The following is a 25,129-nucleotide window of genomic DNA, read 5'->3' on the forward strand; positions in this document are numbered from 1 at the left end:
GGTCAAGGAGATCTGGCGTCGCCTGGGCAAAGCAGAAGTTGACCTTTTTGCTTCAAGAAAGTCGGCCAAGGCCTCTACTATATACCTTCCCTCCATGCCCGTTCCTTCAGCCCCTTCTCCAAAAGGTGCAGTTGGAGAGAGTCAGGCTGATATTGGTGGCCCCTCTTTGGCCTCACATGACTATAGATGGATTGCCGTGAGAGCTCCCAGCACGGAGAGACCTGCTGTCCCAGGCCAGTGAGACTCTCTTCCATCCGTTTCCAGCAGGGCTCAGATTGATGGCCTGGCCCCTGAGAGGTACATGCTCCTAGCTTTAGGGTTACCGGAGCCTGTAGTGAGAACGATGCAAGAAGCACCAGCACCATCTACTAGGGCTGATGTTTACAGCCTGGTGTGGGGCCCACTACTTGGACCCCTACCTGGCCAAGCCTCAGGATGTCCTGCAGTTCTTCCAGTCCAAGCTGGAGACTCGGAAGTCTGCTGTTTCGCTGCGGGGCATGGTGGCATAAATTAAGGCGGTTCCCCTTGGTGAATATGCTCTTACTGAAGACGGCTGCTCCTTAATTTCACGATACCTCAAGGGTTCCCAGAGTCTTACCATCCTCAGGACTGGACCTTCGGTTCCACCTTGGGACCTGGATCTAGTCCTCAGTGCACAACAGCATCCGCCTTTTGAATCTCTTGAAATTAGATTTTTTTTCTCCCCAATACCGATATCGGCCCTAAAAAACCCACATCGGTCGGGCACTAGTATGAATCTTAATAAGAAACCAGTTTTCCATTTACTTCAAATTTTTACTGAAAAATGGCCGCCATCTTGAAATTTCAAGTGGATGTGGGCGGTTTCTTATCAAATGACCCTATGGCTATTTACATAGCTATTTACATAGCCATAGGGTCCCTTTCACTCCCTTTCATTCGTGTTGGTGCTTGCTTATTTTAGTGTTTATCTCTTTGGAATTTTTGTTTCTGTAGATCAGTTTTCATGATGATTTATTTTTCTTTTTGTTATCATCATTGCCGATGTTAAAATGATTTGATTTCTTTTCGGTTCTGCAGTGCAGCCAGATCCTCCAGAGAGCCTAAACTGGACCCTGCTGAATGTGAATTTGACCGGCTCTTACTAGAGCTCATTGGAGCCTTATGTCCCATAAAGAATGTAAATGAGCATAGAGGACTGTCTTAACTCAGTATAAACTTCTGTCCGACCATGAAGTCCAAAACACACATAGAAGCGTTCAAAACATTCAAAGTGAAATTTGATCAGTTTTGTACAAATAATGGGGAAACAATCTATTTGAATGAAAAAGAAGCAGTATTTTTACATATTAGTAATAGTTCAAATGTAATCAACTGTATTCCTATAACATAATTCAACCCTATTATTTCCAAATATTATGCTTTTGTGAGTTTTACTTATAAGCCTACAGTATAATGTATACCACACAAGGTACAAGCGTGGATGTTTATTGGAAAAATGTGTAAGCATTTGTTTTAGAATATAAATTTGTCTGATTCTATTTTTTAATCACCAAACCAATCCAAACCAATCCCATTAAGCTAATTTTGATTCTGAATAATTAAAATACACATCTGAAAAGACATGTCTGAGTAGAAACTATATAAACCAAATAAAATATTTAATTTAAAGTTAGAGAATACAATACTAAGTGTATTCATAAACGTATATCCAGGACTAGGGCTGAAATGATTATCAGTCATTGATTAGTAATTTAAAAATTATCAACACCAATTTCCATGAACAATTAAGTGATTTTCAAGAAAAGGGCCAAATGTTGTCTGGTTATAGCTTCTGTAATGTGAGGACTTGCTTGTCACTGTAAACACAACATCTTTTGGTTTCAGACTGTTAGGGGAAAAAAAGAATAACAGGCAAATAAGTTAATTGTAAAAATGCTTGCTAGTTTTAATCTACATTCTGTAATTAAATCACAAATATTAATAATTTCCATAGTTGCTTCGTGTTTTTCTTGTGTCTTTATGTAGGCCCTATATGTTGATGTAGGCCTATGTATTTTTAACATAGGCTAACATTAAACATTTAGCTATAGGTAATATATAATAACATTAATAGCCAATTAAATCATCTTAAATTTATATTAACAAAAACTAAATAACTAAAAGTTGACAAATATTTATCTTAATGTGGAAAAAAAGTGACTTTTAAAAATTCACACCAATTTTTAGGGATGTTTTCGGGCTAAATGTGGAGAAATGTTTCTGTTTTTTTGTAGTGTGCTCAACTTTACAATAGTCGTCATGGAGACGGTGTAAGCTAACTAGCTTTAGCATCGGCGTTTCTTTGCTTGTAGCTTTTAAGTTATCCATGAAAGTTACTTTGACTCTGAGACTGAATAAATAGTAAGATATTATTACTTTTTTCCCCCGCTGTAGTCGTGAGTTTCGTCTTGGATTAACAACATGACAAAGGAAAACCGTGTGAATCTTGACACATTTTTGTTGGCTTTTACTCAACTGGAACAGGTAAAGGTAACACTATAACTGAAGCACAGGTAAAGGTAACACTATAACTGAAGCACAGGTAAAGGTAACACTATAACTGAAGAACAGGTAAAGGTAACACTATAACTGAAGAACAGGTAAAGGTAACACTATAACTGAAGCACAGGTAAAGGTAACACTATAACTGAAGAACAGGTAAAGGTAACACTATAACTGAAGAACAGGTAAAGGTAACACTATAACTGAAGAACAGGTAAAGGTAACACTATAACTGAAGAACAAGTAAAGGTAACACTATAACTGAAGAACAGGTAAAGGTAACACTATAACTGAAGAACAGGTAAAGGTAACACTATAACTGAAGCACAGGTAAAGGTAACACTATAGTGGTTAACTGAAGAACAGGTAAAGGTAACACTATAACTGAAGCACAGGTAAAGGTAACACTATAACTGAAGCACAGGTAAAGGTAACACTATAACTGAAGCACAGGTAAAGGTAACATTTAAATGTCCATCTTTCACACAGTTTCAGTGCAGATGGAGTTGAAATATCTACCTCTCTATGTTGTATTTCTGTATTGTATATAGAAAGCAGCGACTTTATGTAATATAAAATGACGCCATGAGAATATTACTGAGGGAACATATCAGGTGTTCAGTTCAGTTTATGTTTGTCCTCAAAACACTAAAATAAATGCTAAACACTGTTGTATTACAAACATGTAAAATAAATTATTATTTCATGGCTAGATAAAATACAAAATGTGTGGCAGACCAACAAGTTTCAGCTCGGCTATGATAAAAAGTGCCTTTAAATTATATTTAAAAAAAGGAGCTTTTAAATAATGTAGGGCAGGCTTATGTCACAACTACATGTTAGATAGATAGATAGATAGATAGATAGATAGATAAATATGTAACATTAAGTGGAATAAAATTATCTCTTAATGGACCCTCCACTAAAACCTGAAGCATATTCTCTGCAAACTATTGCACATGCACTCCACAGGAAAAGTGTTTGTTATGAATGGAAGTGTATTTAAAGTGCTTTTACATTTTACACAGGGAATCGCAGAAGTTAATAACAAAAACAATGCTTTGGAGATCATGCTGGAGGATGCCAACAGACTCCTGAAATTCAACATGGCCAAGGAGAAAAGTCTGATTGAGGGTGAGTTGTTGTACTGCTTTTGAAAGAGCGTTGTGTAGGGTGTTGGATTCTGTATTGTATGTCTCCCTCTGCTGGTTGTTTTGTCAAATGACAGTGTCATAGACGACTGGTGTCTCAGGAGCCTATTCAAAAAGTTTCCCCTTAGAGGGAGAACGAAAGCAAGAAAGCACCCTTAAGAGAGCTTCTAAGGTGAAAAACTGTTTGGAGGAGTGAGGAGGACTTTTAAGAGGCTTAAGAGTTTTTCAAGCTGAGGAGAAAAATGAAGATGTTCTCTGAACACTAAATGAAGAATACTTTAGTTGAGTCATTGTTGGCTGAACAGGCAAAAGGTTATTTATGCAAACATTTCAACCCATCTTGGACATGCATGTTGAATCACTCTAAATGTGGTTTACTCCACAAGTGCATCTAATCATGTTAAGGCCCTTTACATGAGGATGTAACTATCAGCATGTGAAGGGGCTGCTGCACTAGTGGGTTTTTTGTCATGCAGGTCACCATTAAAAAAAATATCAAATTCATATAAATAATAATGGTTGTACTGTGTCCAACCCATAGACTTTATTTACGAGCTGTGGTCAGACCATAGACAATATCATACAATACTTCAAACACTTTTAAGTGGTTGCATTAAATCCATGTCCATTATTGAGTTGGTTTGAACTTTATAAATGTATGATAGATAAAAGCAACTCATGATATTTTGCTGTTGATGTTGCAGAGCGAGACAGTCTTCTGGTCTCGGTGAACAGACTGCAGCAGACTCTGCAGGAGCAGATCAACCTCAGAGGTAACTGCAATAAACCACTGAATCCATATTTTCTACTAACTTGCAGATTTACTAGAAACAAAAAGGATTTGGTCACCATTTCATAAAATCATCTCAGTGCTAATTTAATTCTGTTGCTGTTGTAATGTTGTGTTCAAGTTAACATTTATATTTGTCTCTGTGTGTCATCCATTTCCTCTATATTTTGTATTCAGATTTGTTCATAATGCCATGGCACAACTTCTTAGTTATTTACTAAACCTGCTAATGACATTAAATGGATTTCATCATGTTTAACTGTTGTTGTGCTGTAATACTTCATGTTTTAGTGGAGAATGACAGCCTGAAGATTCATATGATGGAACTAGAACAACAGAATAAGAGAACAGCACAGGTAAGACCAGAGGCAGCATCTGATAATAATAACTTTATTTGTATAGCGCTCTTAAAGACAAGGATTTAATGTGGACAGCTAACTAGTTTTATGGCTTTTAAACAGCACAATCATCCATCCTTTATATTTACCATTTGACCTGTTTGGGCTGGAGCTAATCCCAGCAAGAGGCGGGATACAACCTGGATTTGTCGCCAGTCTCTGTCATAGGGCTGAAATATACAGAGATAAATGGCAAATGGTAAATGGACTTGAGCTTGTAAAGCACTTTTCTAGTCTGCTGACTACTCAGAGCGGTATTACACCGCATGTCACACCTACACATTCACACTCATTCACATACCGATGGCGGAGGCTGCTATGTAAAGTGACCATCAGTATTAGCTAATCCCACTCATGCACATTTAAACACAGCCGCCTAGGCAGCGGGACCAACTTGGGGTTAAAGTGTCTTGCTCAAGGACACATCGGACATGTGGCTGCAGGAGCTGGGTATGAAACCCCGACTCTACCACTGAGCCACAGTTGTACCATCAACCAGTCACTCAACTTCACCCCTTCGGGCAATTTAGAGTAAAAAATGAACTTAATGAGCATGTCTTTTGTCAGTGAGAGGAAGTCAAAATACCTGGAGAGAACTCATGCATGCACAGGGAAAACATGCAACCCCTGCACAGAAAGAACCGGGATTCAAACCAGGAACCTTCTTGCTATGATGCAATAATGCTAACCACTGTCCCACCATGCAGCCCACAGCAACAATCAACTGACTAATATCTTGTTAACCTGTTGCTACTTTTAGAGTTAATTCCATAAGAATCAGTTGATTCTCACTGTTAGGAAAGGTTTTTTTTTGGTTTTCTTAAACCTGAAACTAGGTAGTAATTCCAAATGTGTGCCAATAAGCAGATTCAGTTTGTGTATTTGAGGCCTGTGTGTTTTCTACAGGATGGAGAGGCTGAGGTTCAGCGGTTGGTTGGTGAAATGAGAGCAGAAGCAGAGAAACACCAGAGGGAGCTAGAGACTTTGAGACAGCAGTGCAGGAGCGAGGTGGAGGATGCCCACAGGCAGGCTTTCAATCAGAGTGAGACCTCACAAAAAAAACTCTATTCATCAAGACAGAGGGAGGGTGGATCTTATAGAAAGTTTCAGGGAACACTGATGTTATACAAGCACAAAGTAATCTCTCTAAAGCAAAGTCTTTATGCAGGTCATAGACTATGGATCACATTTATATCCCAGAATGAAAATCTAAAACAAATTTTAGGCGTTTCAACTTACTGCATCCCAGCAGAGAAACAAGTAATGATTTAGATTAATCTGTGTATGACTTGTGTCTGAGGCTGTTTCTGTTTTTCATAGTGGAAGCTAAAGATGCTGAGCTGAAGAATCTGCTGGAGAGGAAAGATCTGGATCTGGAGGAAATGAAGAAGAAGCTGAAGGAGCAGGAGAGAGAGAAGCAGAGCGAGCTCCTCAAGTTACAGATGGAGGTAAATAAAGGCTGTCGTATAATCATTCTGTTTACTAATTAATAGAAAGATTATTGGTTTACTGATAGTTCTAGCTCCTTTTCTGAAAAAAGTGTAAACTAATTTTCAATGAGTATTCATGTGAATGAAGTTAATAGAGGAAACCAGCAAGTGTTCTGAAGGGTCAAAGAGTTCAACTGTGTCTGTCTGCAGGAGATAATGGTTGACATCCAGTAAGCAGAAGTGCTGAGATTAAGAAGACCTCTGCTTTGCTGCTCAGTAGCTACTTTCAGCCTTTCTGTAAGCTTGTTGTTGTCTCTGGTGTTTTAACAGTTTGGTGCCAAGTTAGCCAGAGTTCAGAGTACAGCTCAGTTGAGCCAACAGCAACAGCAGCAACAACACAGCTCCAGCCTCCTTCCCCAGAGTGTCTTCAAGAGGGTGAGAAGCCAACACAGAAAACCACTTAAAACCCCCTTTTTCACTGTGGACCTCCACAGAGTACACATTTTTATATATATATAAGTAATGGATGTGTACCTCAAAGGCTCCCAGTCTGTAAGCAGGACTCTGTGCATGCATGAGGATATGATCATGAGTGTTTCTGAGGTACACGGCTGTAAGATGTTATGGGTTCATGAATTGGCATACAGGCTTTGCAAACCTCAGCTCAGAGGAGAGAAAACGTTGATAGATTTGACCTGGATGTCTCATCTTATTCTAATTCCTATAACTTTGTAAAGCGACACCCATACTACTACGCTCTTATGTAAAACGAGACACAAAACAGATGCTCTCAATGTACGACTCATACTGGCTGGACAATGGACATGGGAATAGCTTCATGTATGCACTAGTCCCATTATAAAAATAGAGAACGGCTCAACAGCTGCGTACGTAGACCGCAAGTTCAGCAACACTTAATTTCACGATGGGAGCATGACAAATCAGGGAAGAACACTTTATGACTGAGAAGTCCCAACAGGAAGACAAAGGATGTGGAAGTCTGCAACAACTTTTTTGCCCACACAGACTAAAACACAACCCTGGAGTTTTCGGTTAAAACGGGGTCAGCCTTTTTAGCCTTTTTAGGAGAACTTAAATGCAGTGGTGTCTGTAGAGTGGGCATCAAGGATACATGTAGCAAAAGTTCTGTGTTTTTCACACACATCCATGTGAGCCGGGCTACTCAGGCACGTCTAATGCTGACAATATAAGACTCAGCATATATATGACTCAGCATACAGCAATATTCAGTAGGCTGTTATCAGCAACCTGACATGAAACACACTCTCCCCAGAAACTTCAAGTTCTGTTCTGCCACCTTACTATGATAAATAATAACTTGTTTAAACTTTAACAATCTAACACAAGCAAAATCAGGCTACTTCCAATCATGCACAAGTTCCATTATTTCCTGCAAAAGAAAGAAACCCAAATAAAAGAAAGTGACTAATTTTGATAACAGCAGTGTTTTTGCTAACTGTATTTATTAACCCTGAACAACTGATATCCCGACTTCACAGACACGAGCTTTAGCCAGTTGTAAACTTAAAAACCATGTTTGTGACGGATGTGAACACAAAACCTCAGAGAAGCAAAACTTGCAAGAAAAAACCCCACATATTTTAAATACGTTGATTCATTTCAATTCTTGGTGACATGTCTTGTCAAAAATGTCAAAATCATGTGTGTTTGCATTTAGCATTACATTTACAACAATAGTGTCTCTAAATATTTAGTCTGACATCATTTCCGAGTTGGAAAGAATCGCAAATAAGATTTAAAGTAAGTGGGTTGTGTTTTTGTAGGTCGTCTGCGTCATGTCTGTTTTGAGCAAACTGTAAGTATTTTTTGTAATGCCTCTTTCTAGTATGTCTGTGTTTGTTTGTGGATTAACTGTGTGTGTGTGTGTGTGTGTGTGTGTGTGTGTGTGTGTGTGTGTGTCTTCAGAAGCTGCAGTTCTTCCAGGAGGAGAAGAACAGAGAGATTGAGGTCTTGCGTCACAGAATCAAAGAACTGGAAGAGAGCCAGCGTGTCGTAGGCCACAACATTAACCCTCTAAAGAGGCGAAAGTTTGTTTAGAAGCTAACGAGCTGCTGACCTCCCAACTGACCTCCCGCCGTTGCAATCTTCTGACCTCTCAGTGGGCAAAAAATACTCAAGTGTTTTGACATTTCTAGATTTATATTTTAGCTCCATTTCGAAGCATTTCCTCAGAGTTGAGGAAGTCGACATCTTTTCCAGATGGTTTTCTGAACGCCTTGCCTTTTTTTTGTATAGTCACTCATGATCAGATTTGCAGTCTCACCACGCTGCTTGCAGGTGACCAGTGTGAAGCGAGCACATTCTCAACACATGCTGTAGCCCGGTGTAAGGCTTTAATCCAATTAGATGCCTGCATGGGAGTGATGGAGGGAGGGAGCAGTGCAGACATAGGAGAGACGCCCTTGGGAGTGGTGCGGTAGCTTGAAGGCCAGTCTCATTCAAGGGATTAATCCTTTTAATCTAATTTCATATTTTGTGTTGGATTTCTAAAATGCCTCAAGTTCTTTTGTCTTCTGTAATTTGTGTTCAAAGAGTTCCTTTAAAATGAAAAGTCATATTTTCTGAGTGACCTTCGACTTTCTGAATATTATTTTTAAGATCAGTAGGGAACTGGAATCCTTACTGATCTGAGCTCACTTCCTAGTGTTGTAATCAAGACTACACTAACCGAGACCAAGACATACCTGAGACCAGACTGCTCCGAGAACGAGACAAGACCGAGACATTTAGGGATCAAGACCAAGTCAAGACCGAGTCAAGTACCTAGACCAAGACCATAAATATACCTGAAAATTCATCATCTTGTGTGCAGGCTGCGTGTCACTCACTTAGACCATAACAGAGGAAAGGTTGCAGTCGTAATCGGGGGAGAGGGAATCAAACTACATATTCATTGAAGTTATTTGTTGTTCATGAAATGGCATTTTCATTCTCATGACAATAGTGACGTGGAAAAATAGCAATACCAAATCAGTAGTAGTCTTGACTGGTCTTGATTTAAAATCTGTAGTCCTCCCAGCTTGAGGCCGAGACAAGACTGAGTAAAAATGCTTTTGATTCAGAGACGAGACCTTCAAAGAGTGGTCTCGACCAAACTCGAGTACTACAACACTACTTCCTAGATCCATTTATGCAGCACACTTCTGACAAGATCATCTTAAACGTGTTGCTCCCAAAAATGGAGTGCAGAAAGACCAGGGAATAATTTAGCCACTGACACTGCTGACATGTATAAAGCACATATCGTCTCGTCATAGCTTCACAAATGTGAGGATTTAGCTCCTTTTCTTGTTGTGTATGATGGTTACCTGAATATATTTGGGCTTTAGGCAGTTTGCAAGACAAGCAAAAAAAGAACTATGAAGACTGGGAAATAGTTAATTCAAAGCCGATCAAATAATTACTTAGATAATCTGCAAAAAAATAATTTATTACTCCTTCCTGGTGAGCAAAATATGCAACTGAGATGTTGTTTTTAAATAATGAGGAACATTACTTTGAGATTTTTGCTCAGCAATTCCTTAAGGTAAAAGTTGTGGTACTGATCGGGCTATTATAGTTGATCAACACTTGCATTATATAGAAATAAGCAGATTTGAATGATGTTTTCTGATTGCTCCTCACAGGGAGAACACACCTGAATGAAAAGACGCTCTGCCTGCCGATGACCTCATGGTGTTTAATCTCTCTAAGTGAGCTGCTCTACCAGCCCACACAGGACAGGGCGCTAATCTCTATGGGAACATTGGGTAATGCCGTTGCATAACATATCACCTTCTCAAAAGCCAAGGGATCAACCTCAGCTGCAAAACACAGGCTTTGGTATCATACAATTATTCTCTGCTTGACGTCCAAAACCAAAGTGTTCTGTTCATATCGGCTGCAGATACTATCACGTGCACATTTTAATGTCTGTTGCATCTTCCTTGCTTTATTTTTTTTCCACCCTGATTTGATTTTTGAGTGACTTGGACAGGCTTAAATTACAACAGGATTAGAAGTCATGACACCAGTTATCCTTCGTCACTCAGTGAGGAGGAGACTGTCCACTTGACTGGTGGCTCAAACACACACACCCATCCCCTTCACCTCCTGTGCTCCTGACAATCAGTGTACAGTAGATCTGATAGGGGGGGACGGAGAAGGACACTGTGACAGCGCGGTTTTGCCCACAAGGATCCATCTGTCCGAAAGGATTTGGGCACAAACAGATTTCAGCATGTGATTGAGAGAAGTTCATCTTTCTGGTTCCTGCTGGGCCAGAAGAGCCATGTGATTGTGTTGGTGATTGTATTGGACGCTACAGCTGTGAATTAACGCAGAGCAGCACTTTGGAAACTTGGTAAGAGACGATAATCTTGTTTTATATACTTGATGTTTTTATAATACATCTCTTAAGACTCATTGCAACCATTTAGGGTTCCATGTTTCATATCTATCGTGTAGTTACTGTTAGATGTGTAGCAAGATTTAGTCATAAATATATTTATGTTGTCTTGAAAACGATGGCATTGAAGCAGCGGAGGAAGCAGGTGTAGAATATTGACTGTGTTAATGATGTGAAGGGGATATTTACAGTGTGGAATAAGGGGTTCACCTTATTCATAGGGAAGTATGATTACAATTTTGTTTGATGTAGGCTGACCTTCATGCCATGGAAGTGTTTTCAGAATTATATAGAGAAAGAGGAGGAAAAGTCTGAATCAGAAAATTAAAACAATAAGTGTTTGATTAAAATAAGGAATTAAATTAATGACGAACATCCTTATTCAAATAGTAAGATCAGCTGTGTGCAAAGAACACACTATGTAAAATATGTTCAAATGAAAGAATACAAATGCATCATGTTGGTCATAGTGTTAAAAAATATCTACTGTATGTCCGAACATTGAGCTGGTAAAGAACCTAATGACAATATTGTGTTTGTGAAGATGACCTCATCCCCAGCCTGCTGCAAAAATGCCAGGAAGCCAGTACCGAGTGCCCAGTGCCAAAATCCACCACAGCCAGTACAGTCTGACGGACAGCTCTGAGATCGGCCCCGAGGACGAGGATGCTGACGGTGAGCTGCGCCTCACCCCCCTGCAGAAGCTCACCACCGCCCTGTGCAAGGATGAGAAGACCATCAAGGAGCTCATCATAGGCCGCAGGGTGGGCTTCTACAAGGTCCGAGGGGAGATCGGCAGTGGGACCTTCTCCCGGGTCAAAATGGCTTTCAATGCTCTGACTAAAGGTAGGGATGCATTCAATCTCACTGTCCCTCACATTCAGTTACACATTTTCTTTTCATTATTGCTTCATTGTCGGTCAACTTAACTTCATTCACAACACGACAGAGACACAGAACACCTTGCAAGTAGTTTAAGGAAAAGGATGTGGTTCAGCAGACAAATAAATAGGGTTGAACTGGAGGCAGTCTGTTGTTCAAAAACAGAAAAAGATATCCAATATACCTTCATTTGAACAAGTGTGAAACTGAGACAAAAACTCAGTCCATCTCTGTACAAAAGAGACAAACCTAAAACAAGACATATCAGACCCAAAGCCTGATTTGTTTCTCGAATGGCCAGCCCACATTGACTACGTCAACCCAAATCTCAGGTTTAACAAATCAAAGTTGGCAGAATCAGACTCCAAACTTTATATAATTTGGCTGAACTCTACTATATCTTACGTGATGTTAACTTACTATATCATACTTTTTAAAAGATTAAGGTTCTCAAATGCCAAAAGGCTTAAACTTATCAGTATTTTGATCATCAGTTGATATTAAAGGGGACAAATTATGAAAAATCCACTTGTTCAGTGTTTTTGAACATATATTTGGGTAACCTGAGTGTCTATTGACCCACAACATGTGAAATAAACCCATCCAGTCCTTTGTTTGTGGTCTGCAAAAGTCTTACAACACAGAGAAAAATGCTCCGTTTCAAATGTGTTCTCCCTGTGATGTCACAGCGGGATTCTGGTAAAAAAAAAAATCCTCCACTCCCCTGATATCTCCACCCATGGACTCCTTGCCATTTTTATTCTCACTAGCAAAGGAGTGATGTCTACGGGGAAATCTCAGGGGGGTGGGGCTCATTGCCTTTAAAGAGACACACACACCAAAATGGAGCGTTCTGAGAGAGCTGGTTTATACAGGGTCACAAACCTCCTCCGGTGTTTGATTCATGTTGTATTTTGACCAAAGCACAGCACAGATGTTTCATTTAGACCACAGGGGGACTGTTTGAAAAGGTGGAAAATGGGGATAATATGTCCTCTTCAAGAGCTTTGTTAAAAAATTGAATTACAAGGAGTCCAAACTCCAGACAAATGTAATTAGAAACATATTAAACAGAGAATTTTCACATTTAGGAAGCTGAAACAGAAATTGTTAGTTGTATATTGTTAGGCCTTTTTGCTCAATATATAATTAACTTTTTAATACAATTTCAAAGGCAGAGCTGGCGTGAAGGTTTCACAAACTATTGTACCAACGCATTAAAGTAAAAAAAAATTCAGCACTGATATAACAACACTCTTAAAAAATGTACAAACTACTTTTCCTATCAGACAATCCAACGATTAAAACACCCAGTAGCATTAAGTTATATAAATATGATACCCACCTGGTGAATTTTCTGAATGTTAGCTAAACACAGCTTTGACTGATAACCGTACTTTCAGCGTATGATGTTAGAAGTCCTCACTTCCATCATGCAGACTGTATCTTTATGTGTCTTCATCTTTCCTCCCTTCAGACAAAGTGGCTATAAAGATCCTGGACAAGACCAGGTTGGACCATCAGGCCCAGCGTCTGCTCTCCAGGGAGATCAGCAGCATGGAGTCCCTCCAGCACCCCAACGTGGTGCGTTTGTACGAGGTGGTGGACACGCCGAGCCGCCTCTTCCTGGTGCTGGAGTACGCAGGAGGAGGAGACCTCCACAACAGGATCTGCAGCGAGGGTAAACTGTCTGACAACACCTGCAAGATCACCTTCGCCCAGATCCTGTCTGCCATCAAATATATGGTTAGTAAGAACAGATTCATTTAGTTCTTAAACAGCATGTCATTAAATCACACCTGTCTTATGTAACTGTAGAGACTATCTAACGTCCCAATGTTCTAATCATACTTTCAGTCACTTGAACAGGTGTATGGGAAGGTCTTGACACGTATCCAAAAATAAACAAATGTCCAGAATGAAGTATTTATTGTAAAAGATGAAGCAGACAAACCGAGGTGATCATATTACGTGATGGATGATTGTTGCCAAGATTTTAACCTCCACCTATGCCACCATCTTCCTGTTCACCCATGACCTATAATGACCTGACAATACCTCCTGACGTACCGGTATATATCACCATGTAGTGTTCAAATTAAGTAAATAAGTAAACATATAAACCAAAACCATTGAAATACAATACATTATTATGCACACACTAACTTTGCTCCTACAGTAACTTCAGGAAAAAAAACTTGGAAAAAAAAAACTGAAAAGCTGAAAAACCCAAAGTTGAAGATAATGCTTGACAGACTCAATGCTAAAGATGAATTATTTATCCTTTTCAGCAAACCAGCCAAGTACATATGTCTCTAAAATAGCAAAGATTAATGTGCTATTCTTTAAGGTGAATTTCTTTTTGTGCAGCAAGTCCAATATTTACATAACAACCAATCAACATGTAGCAATCGAAGGATGGAGGAGGAGGCTGCAGACCTTTTTTTAAAGCAGGCATGTTGACGTCACCGGCGGTAACACCCAGATTTAATCAAATTAAATCATGGCGTAATCTTCTTTGTGATGGTGTAAATAGTAGCCACTATAAGGGAGTCTGTAAAGAGGTCAGAAGAGGTTTGTAGGGTGTGAGCTATCAGTGACCAAGTTTTGAGGAGAAGCTGTTGAAGAAAACTTAACGCAGGGTCTTTGTGCCATGTTATCAGCCCCTTGAAGATGTTGCTCCAACATTTGGGAATATGCTTGTCTGCTGTCTTAGTATAGCTGTGTAAGTGTCATATCACTTCTGTGTCCTTTTGTACAATTAGTCAAAGTACAAGACATTAATCAGGCCGGTGGGGATTATCTTATACATCAATGGTTCCTACACCCTGAAGTATACTCTGCTTTTTGTCTATTTTAACTTTAAATAGGATACAGCAATTACAAGGTGGAAATCATGCTTTGTTGAAGAAACCAACAAATACCAGTTTAGAAAACGTTTACTCTGTATTAAATCAAGTGAGAGGTACAGTTGTTTTGTTCATCTGCTTCTATACAATCTGATTTTCTTTTTGTAGCCAGTGAAGGCGCCCCCTGCTGGATGTTAGAATGAAACCTCTGCATTGGCTTCACTTGTCCAACCCTTACATCAGTGTCAGCTCAGTGGTTGGTTGGGTTACGCAACAACACTGGTAACAGGAAGCACTTCCTGTTTGTGTTTTAGTCTGACTTGTCTTAGAGATTAAGATAATTGCATTTCTGCACCACATTATTTCCTTGGGTTAACAGAAAAAAACTAAACTGAAACAACTGAGTCTAAAAGCAGCAAGCAAACACATTTTGTCAGGTTTTATTCAAGTACTGAAATAAATTACACCCAATTATCAAACACATTCACTGAAGAATGAAAAAGGAGTCTTTAAAAATCGGACCATATTATTTTATTACAATGTACAAGATAAGATAATCCTTTATTCATCTCAAAACAGAGACATTTACAGTGTTTCAGCAGCGAAGAGCAGGATAGGATCAAATAGTTATAGAGCCAACAACAGAGCTGTCGTTGCAACACGATGTAGGTCTGTATAAAAAAGCACATTAGGATGACCATGTTATTGCACAAGTAGTTCCATATATTATTATTGCAATGCAAATAGCATCAGGTAGTAGTTTACATATTATGCACAAGAGGTAGGAGTGAATTGTCCGGTTTTGTGTGTGTTTTATGATCTATTGGGAGCAGGCTTGGTTAAACAGTCTGACTGCAGCAGGAAGGACCTACAGTTCAGATTTTTGACTTACAAGTCTAATGAAGGACTCTTCAGAATCATGAACATTTGTTTTCACTTTAATGTTGTCTTGATGTCTTTATATCAAATGTATGTATGAAGGCCAAGACTGTTTTGATCCTGTAATAGAAACGTTATCATGTCACATTTTGTTGAATTATTAGCAACATGGCTAACAACAGCTTGTTTGTTTTGATATCTGCAGCACAATCTCAACATCATTCATCGAGACCTGAAGGCGGAGAACGTTCTGTTCACCTGCAGCGGCTGTGTGAAGGTGGCCGACTTTGGATTCAGCACGCAAGTTCCGAACCGCAACGACACCCTTGACACCTTCTGTGGCTCTCCCCCGTACGCTGCCCCAGAGCTCTTCAAGGACGAGTACTACGTGGGCCCCCCAGTGGACGTGTGGGCCATGGGGGTCCTGCTGTTCTTCATGGTGACTGGCTCTATGCCGTTCCGTGCTGAGACTATGGGGAAGCTCCGGCGCTCCATCATCGATGGCGCCTACACTGTGCCCCCCTGGGTGCCCGGCCCCTGCCAGAGGCTCATCAAGGGCATCTTGAAACCAGCCCCCGCTGAGCGCTGCGCCATTGACCAGATGCTGGGCTGTGATTGGCTCTTACCTGTGGAGTTTCCCTGGTCGTTGGTGCCTCCCGAGCCGGTGAGCCCTCTGCAGAGCTTGCTGGACTTGGATCGTGGGGATCTGGAGGAGGAGGTGGAGGAGGAGGTCAGGGTCCTGCTTGAGGAGCTGGGCTTCACCTCAGAGCACCTGAGGAACAATCCACTCAAAGAGAGCCGCAGCCCTGTCACCGGGGTGTACCGAATCCTGTTGCACCGGGCCCAGAAGAGGAGGGGCTATGACACTCCCCCAGTGGTCCGAGGGATGGTGAGGGACCCCAAGAGGGAGGGGCTCCGGGCCTACAGGGGCCTCAGACACACCTCCAAATTATGTGTGCTTTCATAACAGACTGTTAGAGACAGTTAGGCATGTTTTTTTTGCACACCTCTTTAAAATGAGTTTAAGTATGGATTTTGTTTTATATCATGGGACTTTGAGCAATTAATGACTGATGATTTTTCACATCAAGAAACTTTTGATACATTTGTGACACTGTTTTCAATGCAACTTTCTGGGATAGCCTGAGTCATGTGTAAGTGCCTGTTGAGATTAATAACAAGAAATAATGAAACATGTTGCAACCTTTTTATTTGCAACCTTCACTGTTTAAAGCAATAATCACAATGTTGTTTGTTTCCTGACCCTAAAAGCCCAGAAACACTTGAGTTTGCAATGATGTAAACACAAACCTGCATTGATAAAGCCATGCCATACTCGTTTGTGCACCTGATTGGAGCTTTGCATTATGTGTGTTTTTAGGGAAATTCTTCACCCTCTACCTCTGCAAGAGACTTTGTGTGTATTCACTAAATAAAGTTGTGCAAAGAAAACTGATGCGTCACGCAGACTCTTTTGTTACAGCACAGAGCAGGTGGCTGCTGCCGCTGCAGCTGCACCCTATCACAGCTCATCTCCCGTCTTTGTGGCCTGTTTGCCAAAGTTTCACTAAGTGCGTGCGAGTAAACAACAGTCCCGACAGCAGCTGGCAGGACACCAGATGATACTCGAGACCCTTAATCATCGCCCAAACCGGTCCAAACCAGCCAGACCCAACTCGGCTGCACCCCTCTGGCACTGTAAACTGACTGACCCCCACGGCTCCTCCCACCCGAGCTCTGCCCGACCCCCACCTGCAGGGAGCGGCAGATGGCGCGGCGTGGCTGCGGAGACATCTGCAGGACAGACAATAGGCGCTCTGTGCGGACCGCTGGAGCTGACAGGCCCGGAGCTCCGCTATTGTGCGCTGCTCTATACACATGCAGATGAGTTCTGCTGGAGGAGGGACCGCGGAGGTTTTTTTTAATACTGCAGATGACAGGCCTTAGCGCCGTCCATGCAAATCTGCTGAGTTTTACACTTTTGTTAGTTTCATACCCCGCCCCCCCCTCCCCTCCCATCAACACCCAAACACACACACACACACACACACACACACACACACAATACACAAAACTTGGGCTCAAACTTGTTTTTTTAGGAAAAGAGAAAACACGTCAGAGAAAGAAGTATATTTTGGAACTTTTATTGATCATTTTTCACATTTTTCACAATCTCCAACAATTTATTTAACTGTCAGATATAAATACGTTTTTTTCCAGTATTTTTTCCAACAGGATCAAGACATAAATCTGATCACTTTATACTTTAACAATTCAGTATTCTATAGAATCAAGAGTCTAAAAATACAAATTCTCTTTCTTTTTGAACATTAACTTATTTCAGTCGTTTCCTAAAGTGAAACCTTTAGAGAGCTGACTTTATTTCATTTCTTTTTCTTTTTTTAAGATTTTAAATTATATATTTTTTGTCATTGTTAAACTTCTAAAGTGAAACCTTTAGAGAATTAAGACAATTCTGGAAAGTGGGAAACATTTCCGCTGATTGCAACTGTTGTTATGTTGCTCAGCAAAGAAGCCATCTTTAAAAAGTCCTTTTTAAAAACGCCTCTTTCTCAGCACCGCTTCTTCTCCTACTGCGCGTGCTTCAAGATGCGACTTTTGCTCTGTGGGAGCCACAGGACGCAGAAGTCGCTTCTCCTTCCTCTCCAAACCTCATCCGCACAAAGAATGAGGGTCGATGTGTCGCTCTTGTGGCATACCTGACCTCATTCACATAAAGAATGAGAGTCATCTTGGCATGGACGGGACAAGAGGCGACGAATCACGGGGGGCCACTCGGGCCGGCGCCGTGCTGCCTGGACGGGAATCCTCCTCAGGAGTATCCAGGGATGAGAAGAAACAGGGTCATCCTGTTCATTAGGATGAGTATTTCCATATAAGAAGCTTCACAGCATCTGAGCAAGAGAGGAGCCGAGCCCCAGATCAACGCTCGGGGAGGCTGATCTCAGGAACCCAGTCGTTCAGACGACGACTCTCCTCACAGAACAGGTGCAGCTTCTCCAGAGCGGGGTCCTGCCAAGACCCTTCAGCTGGGTTCTGTTGACACAAGAGAAGAAAAGCAGAGTTAGACATGTGTTTCTTTCACAACTTAAATGTTTCTCAGATGATTCAGAATAATAAAAATGTCTTTAGCAGAGCTCTACATACCGTGATGAGGACACAGTGAGCATCTTCAAGCTGCTCGGCCTTGTCGCCAACAATCTCAGCCAGACGCTGCACGTCGCTCACTCTGACGATGCTGATGTCATTGTCAAAGCAGAAGGACTGGATGAGGGTGAAGTGGATCTGCAGAGCGATGTCACACTCAAACTCCTCATCCACGGCCAGGACGCAGAAAGACACGCTGTCCGGGTCACTGTGGAATCAAAAATAAAAGCTCGTGAGATTTCAATCCAAAAATGTTTCAAACGACGTCACTCAGTTAAAAGTGTAGTAAGCTACATATTCAGTAGAGAAAGTCATACTTACAGATTCATAACTTTAGCGCACTCGTAGACGCCCACGGTGAGGGAGTCGTTGTCCTTAGCGGACACCAGGACCTCCTCCAGGGCTTGGCCGGTGCACTGGGCACGCTCGGTGGGTTTCTGGATCAGAACTTCCTCAAGAGTCATGATGAAGGTGATTTGAGATAATTCCACAAAGGGAGAGTTTCGAGAGCTGGTTCGCAGGGCAAATCCGTAAAAGGGAGCAGAGTGATTTGAGATCTGCAGCCTCCCTCTTATATACTCTTCAGCTCGTGCGGCGAAGAGAAAGCGCTGCGCTCTGATTGGCTGAAGCTGAATGGTGTATTGGTATGATAATGCCTTTTGTCACAGTCTGGCTCGTGGCAGATTGATGGGGGTCATCGAGCCACGCACGCTCCCCCCTCAGAGCAGCAGCAGGCTGGACTGAAACTAAAAATAGCTTCATTAAAAAAAATAAAGTTTTATCCCTTTGCAACACTTCTGTGCACATAAGAGAAAACAAAGCAGCTGATTCACAGTGTGGGGAATGGGGTGCATGATGAACATCAGTTGCACTTTTGCATGTATTTCTAAGAGCTTCTGCAGATGCACAGCTGATTATTTACTATTTGGAAAATGATACAACTATATAGAGCACTGTTGAGCTGATCAGCTACTTTTATAAGTTTAAAAAACATTGGAAATTAACTTAACACAAAATATCGAAAACTTACTCCAGTTTTTTTAATTTTAGACTTTTAAAAATAGTTTTTCAGCATCAACATAGAGAAAGTGTGACTCGCCCCCTCCCCCCTCTCCTCTCTCCGCGAGCAGCAGAGAGAAAGGGCAGGTGGATGGTGCCATCTGTGGACTAGAGGCTGGCCATAAAAAACGGCCCCATTGTGTACCAGAAGCCCCTCTATTATCACGGCAGCCTATACAAATGCAAATGACCAGCGCGTGCCAGAACGCTGCGCTTGCTGGCCCCGCGCAAACCACGTGGCTATCAGCTGTCCTGCAAATCCTCGCTCGGTTTTTATTTATTTACTCTGGGGAGTTCAGGGGCCACACGGACTGAATTCTGTCAGAGAACTTGTGAAGTTTATTGCACTTTTGTTTCCAGTGTGTGTTGTATATTTCCACCCAATGTCCTCATCTGTTAAGATTTTGAACATTTTAAATTTCAGTGTTTTAATAAAAAAAAACAACGTAATACCAAAGTTTCATTCACTTTCACACACAACTTTTACGCGCAGCACCAATGTCCATGCATCACGATTTCTCCTTGCATCTCGTGCATTATTGGTCGTTTTGGTAAGTAAAGAGTTTGCAGTCAACTTTAAAAATAAATAAATTCGTTTTTCTCAGTTTTCAATTATTATAGATTACTTTTACGCAAGGCGACACGTTTACGCACGGTTCTCTTTCAATTATTCCACTCATAGAGACATTTCTCCCCAACAGCTCGTGCTTATCTGCTTTTATTTTATCTGCATAATCATTTCAAACTCATCTTGCATCAGGTCAGGCCTGCTGCCACTGCTGCGTAAAGAGGTGGGGGTTGGAGTGGAGAGGTGGTGCCGTAGACACAGGTTGGCGATGATTGATTCAGCGCTATTGTTCTGCTCTGGGCAGAGCGGCAGATGGAGAACTGTCGCTATGAGGAGGCCCCCCCCCCCCTCCTCTCTCCTAAACCCAGGTCAACCTCGAGCCCGGGGCGCGCCGCTCCTTTGTCCACAAGTCTCCACATTCGCCAGTCTGTTGTCTGAGTTTTGATTAAATTTGAATGCCAAAGAGACGCGCTTATGGTCTAAACTTTCACAATGAAAAGTGTTATCTGCAGACGACGGCAGATAAAACTCACTTTCAGTTTGAGCTGTAAACACGCACAAGAATAGTTCAAATGTGTTTTGACCAACACAACTCTTATCTGCACACAGCAGCAACAGATCATTTATTTATTTACATCACTTTCAGTTTCTGTGCGCCTGCTGCAAATTCATCAGCCCATCAGCTGGCCGAGAGGCTTAAACATGTTTGATGTGGATCCAGCTGATAGGGACTCAAACATTGAACTGTTTTAGGAAGGATCAGCTTGTGTTGCCACAGGGCAGGCGCGTGCAAATCGATACCGACCTATTGTTGCAGAAGCACATCTGCCACATGGAGGCCTCCCCGGCAACGCGCGACAGGTGTTGGTGGTCAAAGCTGCTTTCTGGTGACCTGCGGCGGCGCAGTAAGTGCCTAAAGCTCTTTGTAAGGAAGGATCGTGTCTGAAGCAGCAGGATACGAGGTTTAAGTGTTTGGCTTCTGCGTTCAAATGGCTTCGGATTATATAACAAAATAATAAAGTTATGTACTTTCCCCCCGATCTTTTTGATTAATCAAGCCATTGTGAGCTATGAAACAGGTAGACCTCTACAAACACAAGTTGAGCTGAGCTAAACTTCTGCGCTCAGATTTGGTTTTACCTAAAGACATAAAGAATCATATTGTACACAATGCCATCACGCCCAGCAGGTGCTGCCTGACTTCGTTTGTCCACCCCTCCCTCCCTTCAGCCTTCCCCGGGGACAGATGGTATCTCTCAGTTGCTATGGAGAGAGATGCAGACAGAGAGATGGAGCATGCAGGCATCTCCAGATGCCACGCGCCTCAAGTGAGGTCGCATGCAAAGCAGCGGCGCGTGCCACCGTCTAATCAACAAAAAATACTTGATGTAGTGAAACTGGTCATGAGTTGGAAAAGTTTATCTGACTTCCACAGGCAGTAAAAAAGGCTGATATTTTATATGTATGACGCCAAGTATGCAAAGGTTTTTATCCACAAGTTAACCACTGAATACTAAAACACTTTTTATTCAAGATTTTATTTCAATATTCAAGATTTTTATTTTATTTCATCATCTGAGTTCATCTAAGCACATTTCACGACCAGCACAGACTCAATGTGCTATAAAATAAAAGTAGACAATATACATGATAACAACATTATACAATCAATCGCAAGAAGAAAAAGTTAAAAAAAATACATAAAATGAAACGTCAACACAATAAATCATAATAGTATGGAACTCAGACCTTTTATTTGGAGGTGTAAATAGAAAAACAATGAACAATTCAGTGAAAGTTTTTTTCCTGAAACAAATAAAGCTGAAATATAACCTTCTGCTTTTTTTTTATATATTTTTGCATGTTTTGATGCAAACTTCACCATTTTAGGTCAGATTTACAGATTTGGCTCTCTATTAGTGCAGTTCCTCATTGACTTCCACTAATTTCTGCACAAAGGCAGATTCTTGAAGAGGTCAAAATGCTCCAGCAACACTTGTAGTATGAAGATCAACTTTATTACTAAATTAGACCGACACATCTCGGCTTGTGGTCTTCATCAGGGTCATGGGGTCAAAAACAGGTTCTTCAAAGATGCTCACCTCTATAATCCATGAGATTGAACATTTACTCTGCAAACCGGCCATTGTGAGATTTCCATTGCACTTTAATGGAACTAAAGTTTCATTTTAAGTAGACTGAGATTCACATAAAATAAGATAATCCTTCATAGATTCATATGTATAAAGTTTTAACGAGTCTACATTAAGTTGTTTTGAAAATACCTTACTTTATTCACACACAATACTGCAAGCTGAAGAATATAATACATGACATTACATCAGTGATGAATTGCATAAAAGAAAGTTTAAGGTGCCAATTTATTGATTTCTATACACATGAAAAATAATCAGGTACCTGTTATGTCAACACCATACATTTAAGTCTGTCAAACTTTTGCATGGTTTGCATGATAAGTTGTGTAGACATAAACATGGAGAACCCCCTGTACTGTATGCTATACTGGTTTGAATGGGAGTCAATGGTTGCTGCTAATTCTTCCAGAACTTTGAGGACTTTGACGACAGCAGTCTGGGCTTCCTGTGTGGTTCTATTATTTCTTTAAGTTGAAAGAATCATTTAGAGGTCAGAGAGTTTTCTACATCTAATCCTTTCAACCAAAGCTGCCCCCAACTTTCTAAGACTTTCTATAGGCACGCGTCCCAGAGGGTGGGGTGGGGGCTGCAGGCCTGTTGTAGCCATTGTGCCCCTGACAGCGAATCAGAGGGTGAGCGTGTGCCGGCTCTGCAGTATAAAAGCCGGCTGATTCTTGGAAGCAGCACAAACTCTCTTCTCTGGATTTTTCTGACCACATCTCAACTGAAGTGTTACCTGAAGTATCAACATGCAGTCCCCTGGAAAATCTCTGAAGGAAGCTCTGCTCTGTGCTCAGAACGAGGATCAACTCACTGTTGGAGTCTACGAGAGCGCCAAAATCATGACTGAGTAAGTAAAGTTTGAAAAAAAGATAACTTCAATTTGTCTTTTGACCTTCTCTCTGAAATACAACATGACCAACACTGAACTGCAGCAGCTAACCAGAAGTGATTTTTTTCTCTGTCCACAGTGACCCAGACAGCGTGTCTTTCTGCGTCCTGGCCGTGGATGAGGAGTTTGAGTGTGACATCGCTCTGCAGATCCACTTCACCCTCATCCAGTCCTTCTGCTTTGACAATGACATCAGCATCGTCAGAGTGAGCGACGTGCAGCGTCTGGCTGAGATTGTTGGCGACAAGGCCGAGCAGCTTGAAGATGCTCACTGTGTCCTCATCACGGTATGTAGAGCTCTGCTAAAGACATTTTTATTATTCTGAATCATCTGAGAAACATTTAAGCTGTGAAAGAAACACGTGTCTAACTCTGCTTTTCTTCTCTTGTGTCAACAGAACCCAGCTGAAGGGTCTTGGCAGGACCCCGCTCTGGAGAAGCTGCACCTGTTCTGTGAGGAGAGTCGTCGTCTGAACGACTGGGTTCCTGAGATCAGCCTCCCCGAGCGTTGATCTGGGGCTCGGCTCCTCTCTTGCTCAGATGCTGTGAAGCTTCTTATATGGAAATACTCATCCTAATGAACAGGATGACCCTGTTTCTTCTCATCCCTGGATACTCCTGAGGAGGATTCCCGTCCAGGCAGCACGGCGCCGGCCCGAGTGGCCCCCCGTGATTCGTCGCCTCTTGTCCCGTCCATGCCAAGATGACTCTCATTCTTTATGTGAATGAGGTCAGGTATGCCACAAGAGCGACACATCGACCCTCATTCTTTGTGCGGATGAGGTTTGGAGAGGAAGGAGAAGCGACTTCTGCGTCCTGTGGCTCCCACAGAGCAAAAGTCGCATCTTGAAGCACGCGCAGTAGGAGAAGAAGCGGTGCTGAGAAAGAGGCGTTTTTAAAAAGGACTTTTTAAAGATGGCTTCTTTGCTGAGCAACATAACAACAGTTGCAATCAGCGGAAATGTTTCCCACTTTCCAGAATTGTCTTAATTCTCTAAAGGTTTCACTTTAGAAGACAAAAATGTTCTTTAAAAATGAATTTGAAAAATAATATCTAAAGGTTTCACTTTAGATATTTTACATTAAGGAAAAAAAAAATACAAAAAGTGTTAAAATGAAAAAGAAAATAAGAAATTCAACCTGACTTTTTGTCTGGAAATATAAAAGATGTGAAGAAAAAGAAAAGTACTTACTGATGTTTTCACTTCAGTTTAATTAATGTCATTTGAAATAACATGTTTATTGGATTGTTTGTACATGAAAAGTATAGAAATAAAATATTTGAACTCACTTTTGCCCTCTGACTTGATCATTTAGTATTTAGAGGTTTCAAAGTGTTAATCAGCTCCAGTCTGACCTGACTTTATAATTTTCTGAGCTTCTTTTAAACCTTTTTTCCTTTTTACCTTTAAATCAGTTTCTTTAACAAAAAATATGTAATCAGTCTGCATCTCTTTCAGCAACAATAAAGACAACTTAATACTGCTGAGCTTTCACACCTCGGTTTTGATTAGAAATACATAGAAGCTCTCGCTCCCTCTAATTTGGGGGAAATCGTTGAAGCTTTCTCTGAAGAAATGGGATCCAGAAGATGAGTTGTTATCCATGGTTCAGAAAGTGCAGCGACATGCAATCATTTTAAGTTAAGGAATGAAAAATGTACAAAAACCAAACAACCTCTTATCCAAGTTTAGCATGTGAACAGTGGATGGTAGTTAAAAATCTTGATTTAATTATTCCTCAAAACTGAAATCTCATCTTTGTTTTTAGAGGTTTTCGGTCGACTGTCATCTTATTCTAGCACATTTAGGCTAAATCTCATGCAGCACAGTTGCAAGATTAGGATCCATCTTTAATTTCAGAGCACAATGTTTAAGGGAGGAGTTACACTTAATCTATACCCTGGGACAATTTGTGCAGCTGGTAGATACAAAAAGAGGAGCAAATAAAGGAGC

The 25,129-nt window shown here is 41.1% G+C and overlaps 4 protein-coding genes across 4 annotated transcripts; 3 read left to right on the forward strand and 1 right to left on the reverse strand.

Annotated features, from left to right (window-relative positions):
* Nucleotides 1-2,328: 2,328 nt before the first annotated feature.
* LOC132992523 (coiled-coil domain-containing protein 152-like) lies at nucleotides 2,329-8,681 on the forward strand. The gene is made up of 8 exons (XM_061061870.1): nucleotides 2,329-2,505; nucleotides 3,552-3,657; nucleotides 4,379-4,447; nucleotides 4,756-4,820; nucleotides 5,769-5,904; nucleotides 6,183-6,310; nucleotides 6,623-6,727; nucleotides 8,240-8,681. The coding sequence occupies exons 1-8, from the start codon at nucleotides 2,443-2,445 to the stop codon at nucleotides 8,369-8,371; spliced, it is 804 nt and encodes a 267-aa protein (XP_060917853.1). The 5' UTR covers nucleotides 2,329-2,442; the 3' UTR covers nucleotides 8,372-8,681.
* Nucleotides 8,682-9,967: 1,286 nt separating this feature from the next.
* On the forward strand, nucleotides 9,968-16,773 carry nim1kb (NIM1 serine/threonine protein kinase). The gene is made up of 4 exons (XM_061061868.1): nucleotides 9,968-10,676; nucleotides 11,266-11,567; nucleotides 13,081-13,349; nucleotides 15,537-16,773. The coding sequence occupies exons 2-4, from the start codon at nucleotides 11,294-11,296 to the stop codon at nucleotides 16,296-16,298; spliced, it is 1,305 nt and encodes a 434-aa protein (XP_060917851.1). The 5' UTR covers nucleotides 9,968-10,676; nucleotides 11,266-11,293; the 3' UTR covers nucleotides 16,299-16,773.
* A 686-nt stretch (nucleotides 16,774-17,459) lies between these two features.
* On the reverse strand, nucleotides 17,460-19,056 carry gadd45gb.1 (growth arrest and DNA-damage-inducible, gamma b, tandem duplicate 1). Its single transcript, XM_061061771.1, has 3 exons — nucleotides 18,821-19,056; nucleotides 18,500-18,707; nucleotides 17,460-18,388 (listed from the first exon to the last, which is right to left on the reverse strand). The coding sequence occupies exons 1-3, from the start codon at nucleotides 18,961-18,963 to the stop codon at nucleotides 18,275-18,277; spliced, it is 465 nt and encodes a 154-aa protein (XP_060917754.1). The 5' UTR covers nucleotides 18,964-19,056; the 3' UTR covers nucleotides 17,460-18,274.
* Nucleotides 19,057-22,969: 3,913 nt separating this feature from the next.
* On the forward strand, nucleotides 22,970-24,464 carry LOC132992502 (growth arrest and DNA damage-inducible protein GADD45 gamma-like). The gene is made up of 3 exons (XM_061061826.1): nucleotides 22,970-23,132; nucleotides 23,254-23,461; nucleotides 23,573-24,464. Exons 1-3 carry the CDS (start codon nucleotides 23,032-23,034, stop codon nucleotides 23,684-23,686), a joined length of 423 nt encoding a protein of 140 aa, XP_060917809.1. The 5' UTR covers nucleotides 22,970-23,031; the 3' UTR covers nucleotides 23,687-24,464.
* Nucleotides 24,465-25,129: the final 665 nt, after the last annotated feature.

Source organism: Labrus mixtus, chromosome 17 (assembly GCF_963584025.1).
Source record: "Labrus mixtus chromosome 17, fLabMix1.1, whole genome shotgun sequence".
NCBI lineage: Eukaryota > Metazoa > Chordata > Actinopteri > Labriformes > Labridae > Labrus > Labrus mixtus.

What these genes read in the sequence shown, in the direction of transcription:
- LOC132992523 (XM_061061870.1), top strand. Translation starts at nt 2,443, where the DNA reads ATGACAAAGGAAAACCGTGTGAATCTTGACACATTTTTGTTGGCTTTT. An exon ending in CTTTTACTCAACTGGAACAG is followed by an intron (nt 2,506 to 3,551) that starts GTAAAGGTAACA and finishes CATTTTACACAG; the next exon opens with GGAATCGCAGAAGTTAATAA. An exon ending in GGAGAAAAGTCTGATTGAGG is followed by an intron (nt 3,658 to 4,378) that starts GTGAGTTGTTGT and finishes TTGATGTTGCAG; the next exon opens with AGCGAGACAGTCTTCTGGTC.
- LOC132992502 (XM_061061826.1), top strand. Translation starts at nt 23,032, where the DNA reads ATGCAGTCCCCTGGAAAATCTCTGAAGGAAGCTCTGCTCTGTGCTCAG. An exon ending in AGCGCCAAAATCATGACTGA is followed by an intron (nt 23,133 to 23,253) that starts GTAAGTAAAGTT and finishes CTCTGTCCACAG; the next exon opens with TGACCCAGACAGCGTGTCTT. An exon ending in CTCACTGTGTCCTCATCACG is followed by an intron (nt 23,462 to 23,572) that starts GTATGTAGAGCT and finishes TTGTGTCAACAG; the next exon opens with AACCCAGCTGAAGGGTCTTG.
- nim1kb (XM_061061868.1), top strand. Translation starts at nt 11,294, where the DNA reads ATGCCAGGAAGCCAGTACCGAGTGCCCAGTGCCAAAATCCACCACAGC. An exon ending in TTTCAATGCTCTGACTAAAG is followed by an intron (nt 11,568 to 13,080) that starts GTAGGGATGCAT and finishes TCCTCCCTTCAG; the next exon opens with ACAAAGTGGCTATAAAGATC. An exon ending in TGTCTGCCATCAAATATATG is followed by an intron (nt 13,350 to 15,536) that starts GTTAGTAAGAAC and finishes TGATATCTGCAG; the next exon opens with CACAATCTCAACATCATTCA.
- gadd45gb.1 (XM_061061771.1), bottom strand. Translation starts at nt 18,963, where the DNA reads ATGACTCTTGAGGAAGTTCTGATCCAGAAACCCACCGAGCGTGCCCAG. An exon ending in TGCGCTAAAGTTATGAATCT is followed by an intron (nt 18,708 to 18,820) that starts GTAAGTATGACT and finishes TTGATTCCACAG; the next exon opens with TGACCCGGACAGCGTGTCTT. An exon ending in CTCACTGTGTCCTCATCACG is followed by an intron (nt 18,389 to 18,499) that starts GTATGTAGAGCT and finishes TTGTGTCAACAG; the next exon opens with AACCCAGCTGAAGGGTCTTG.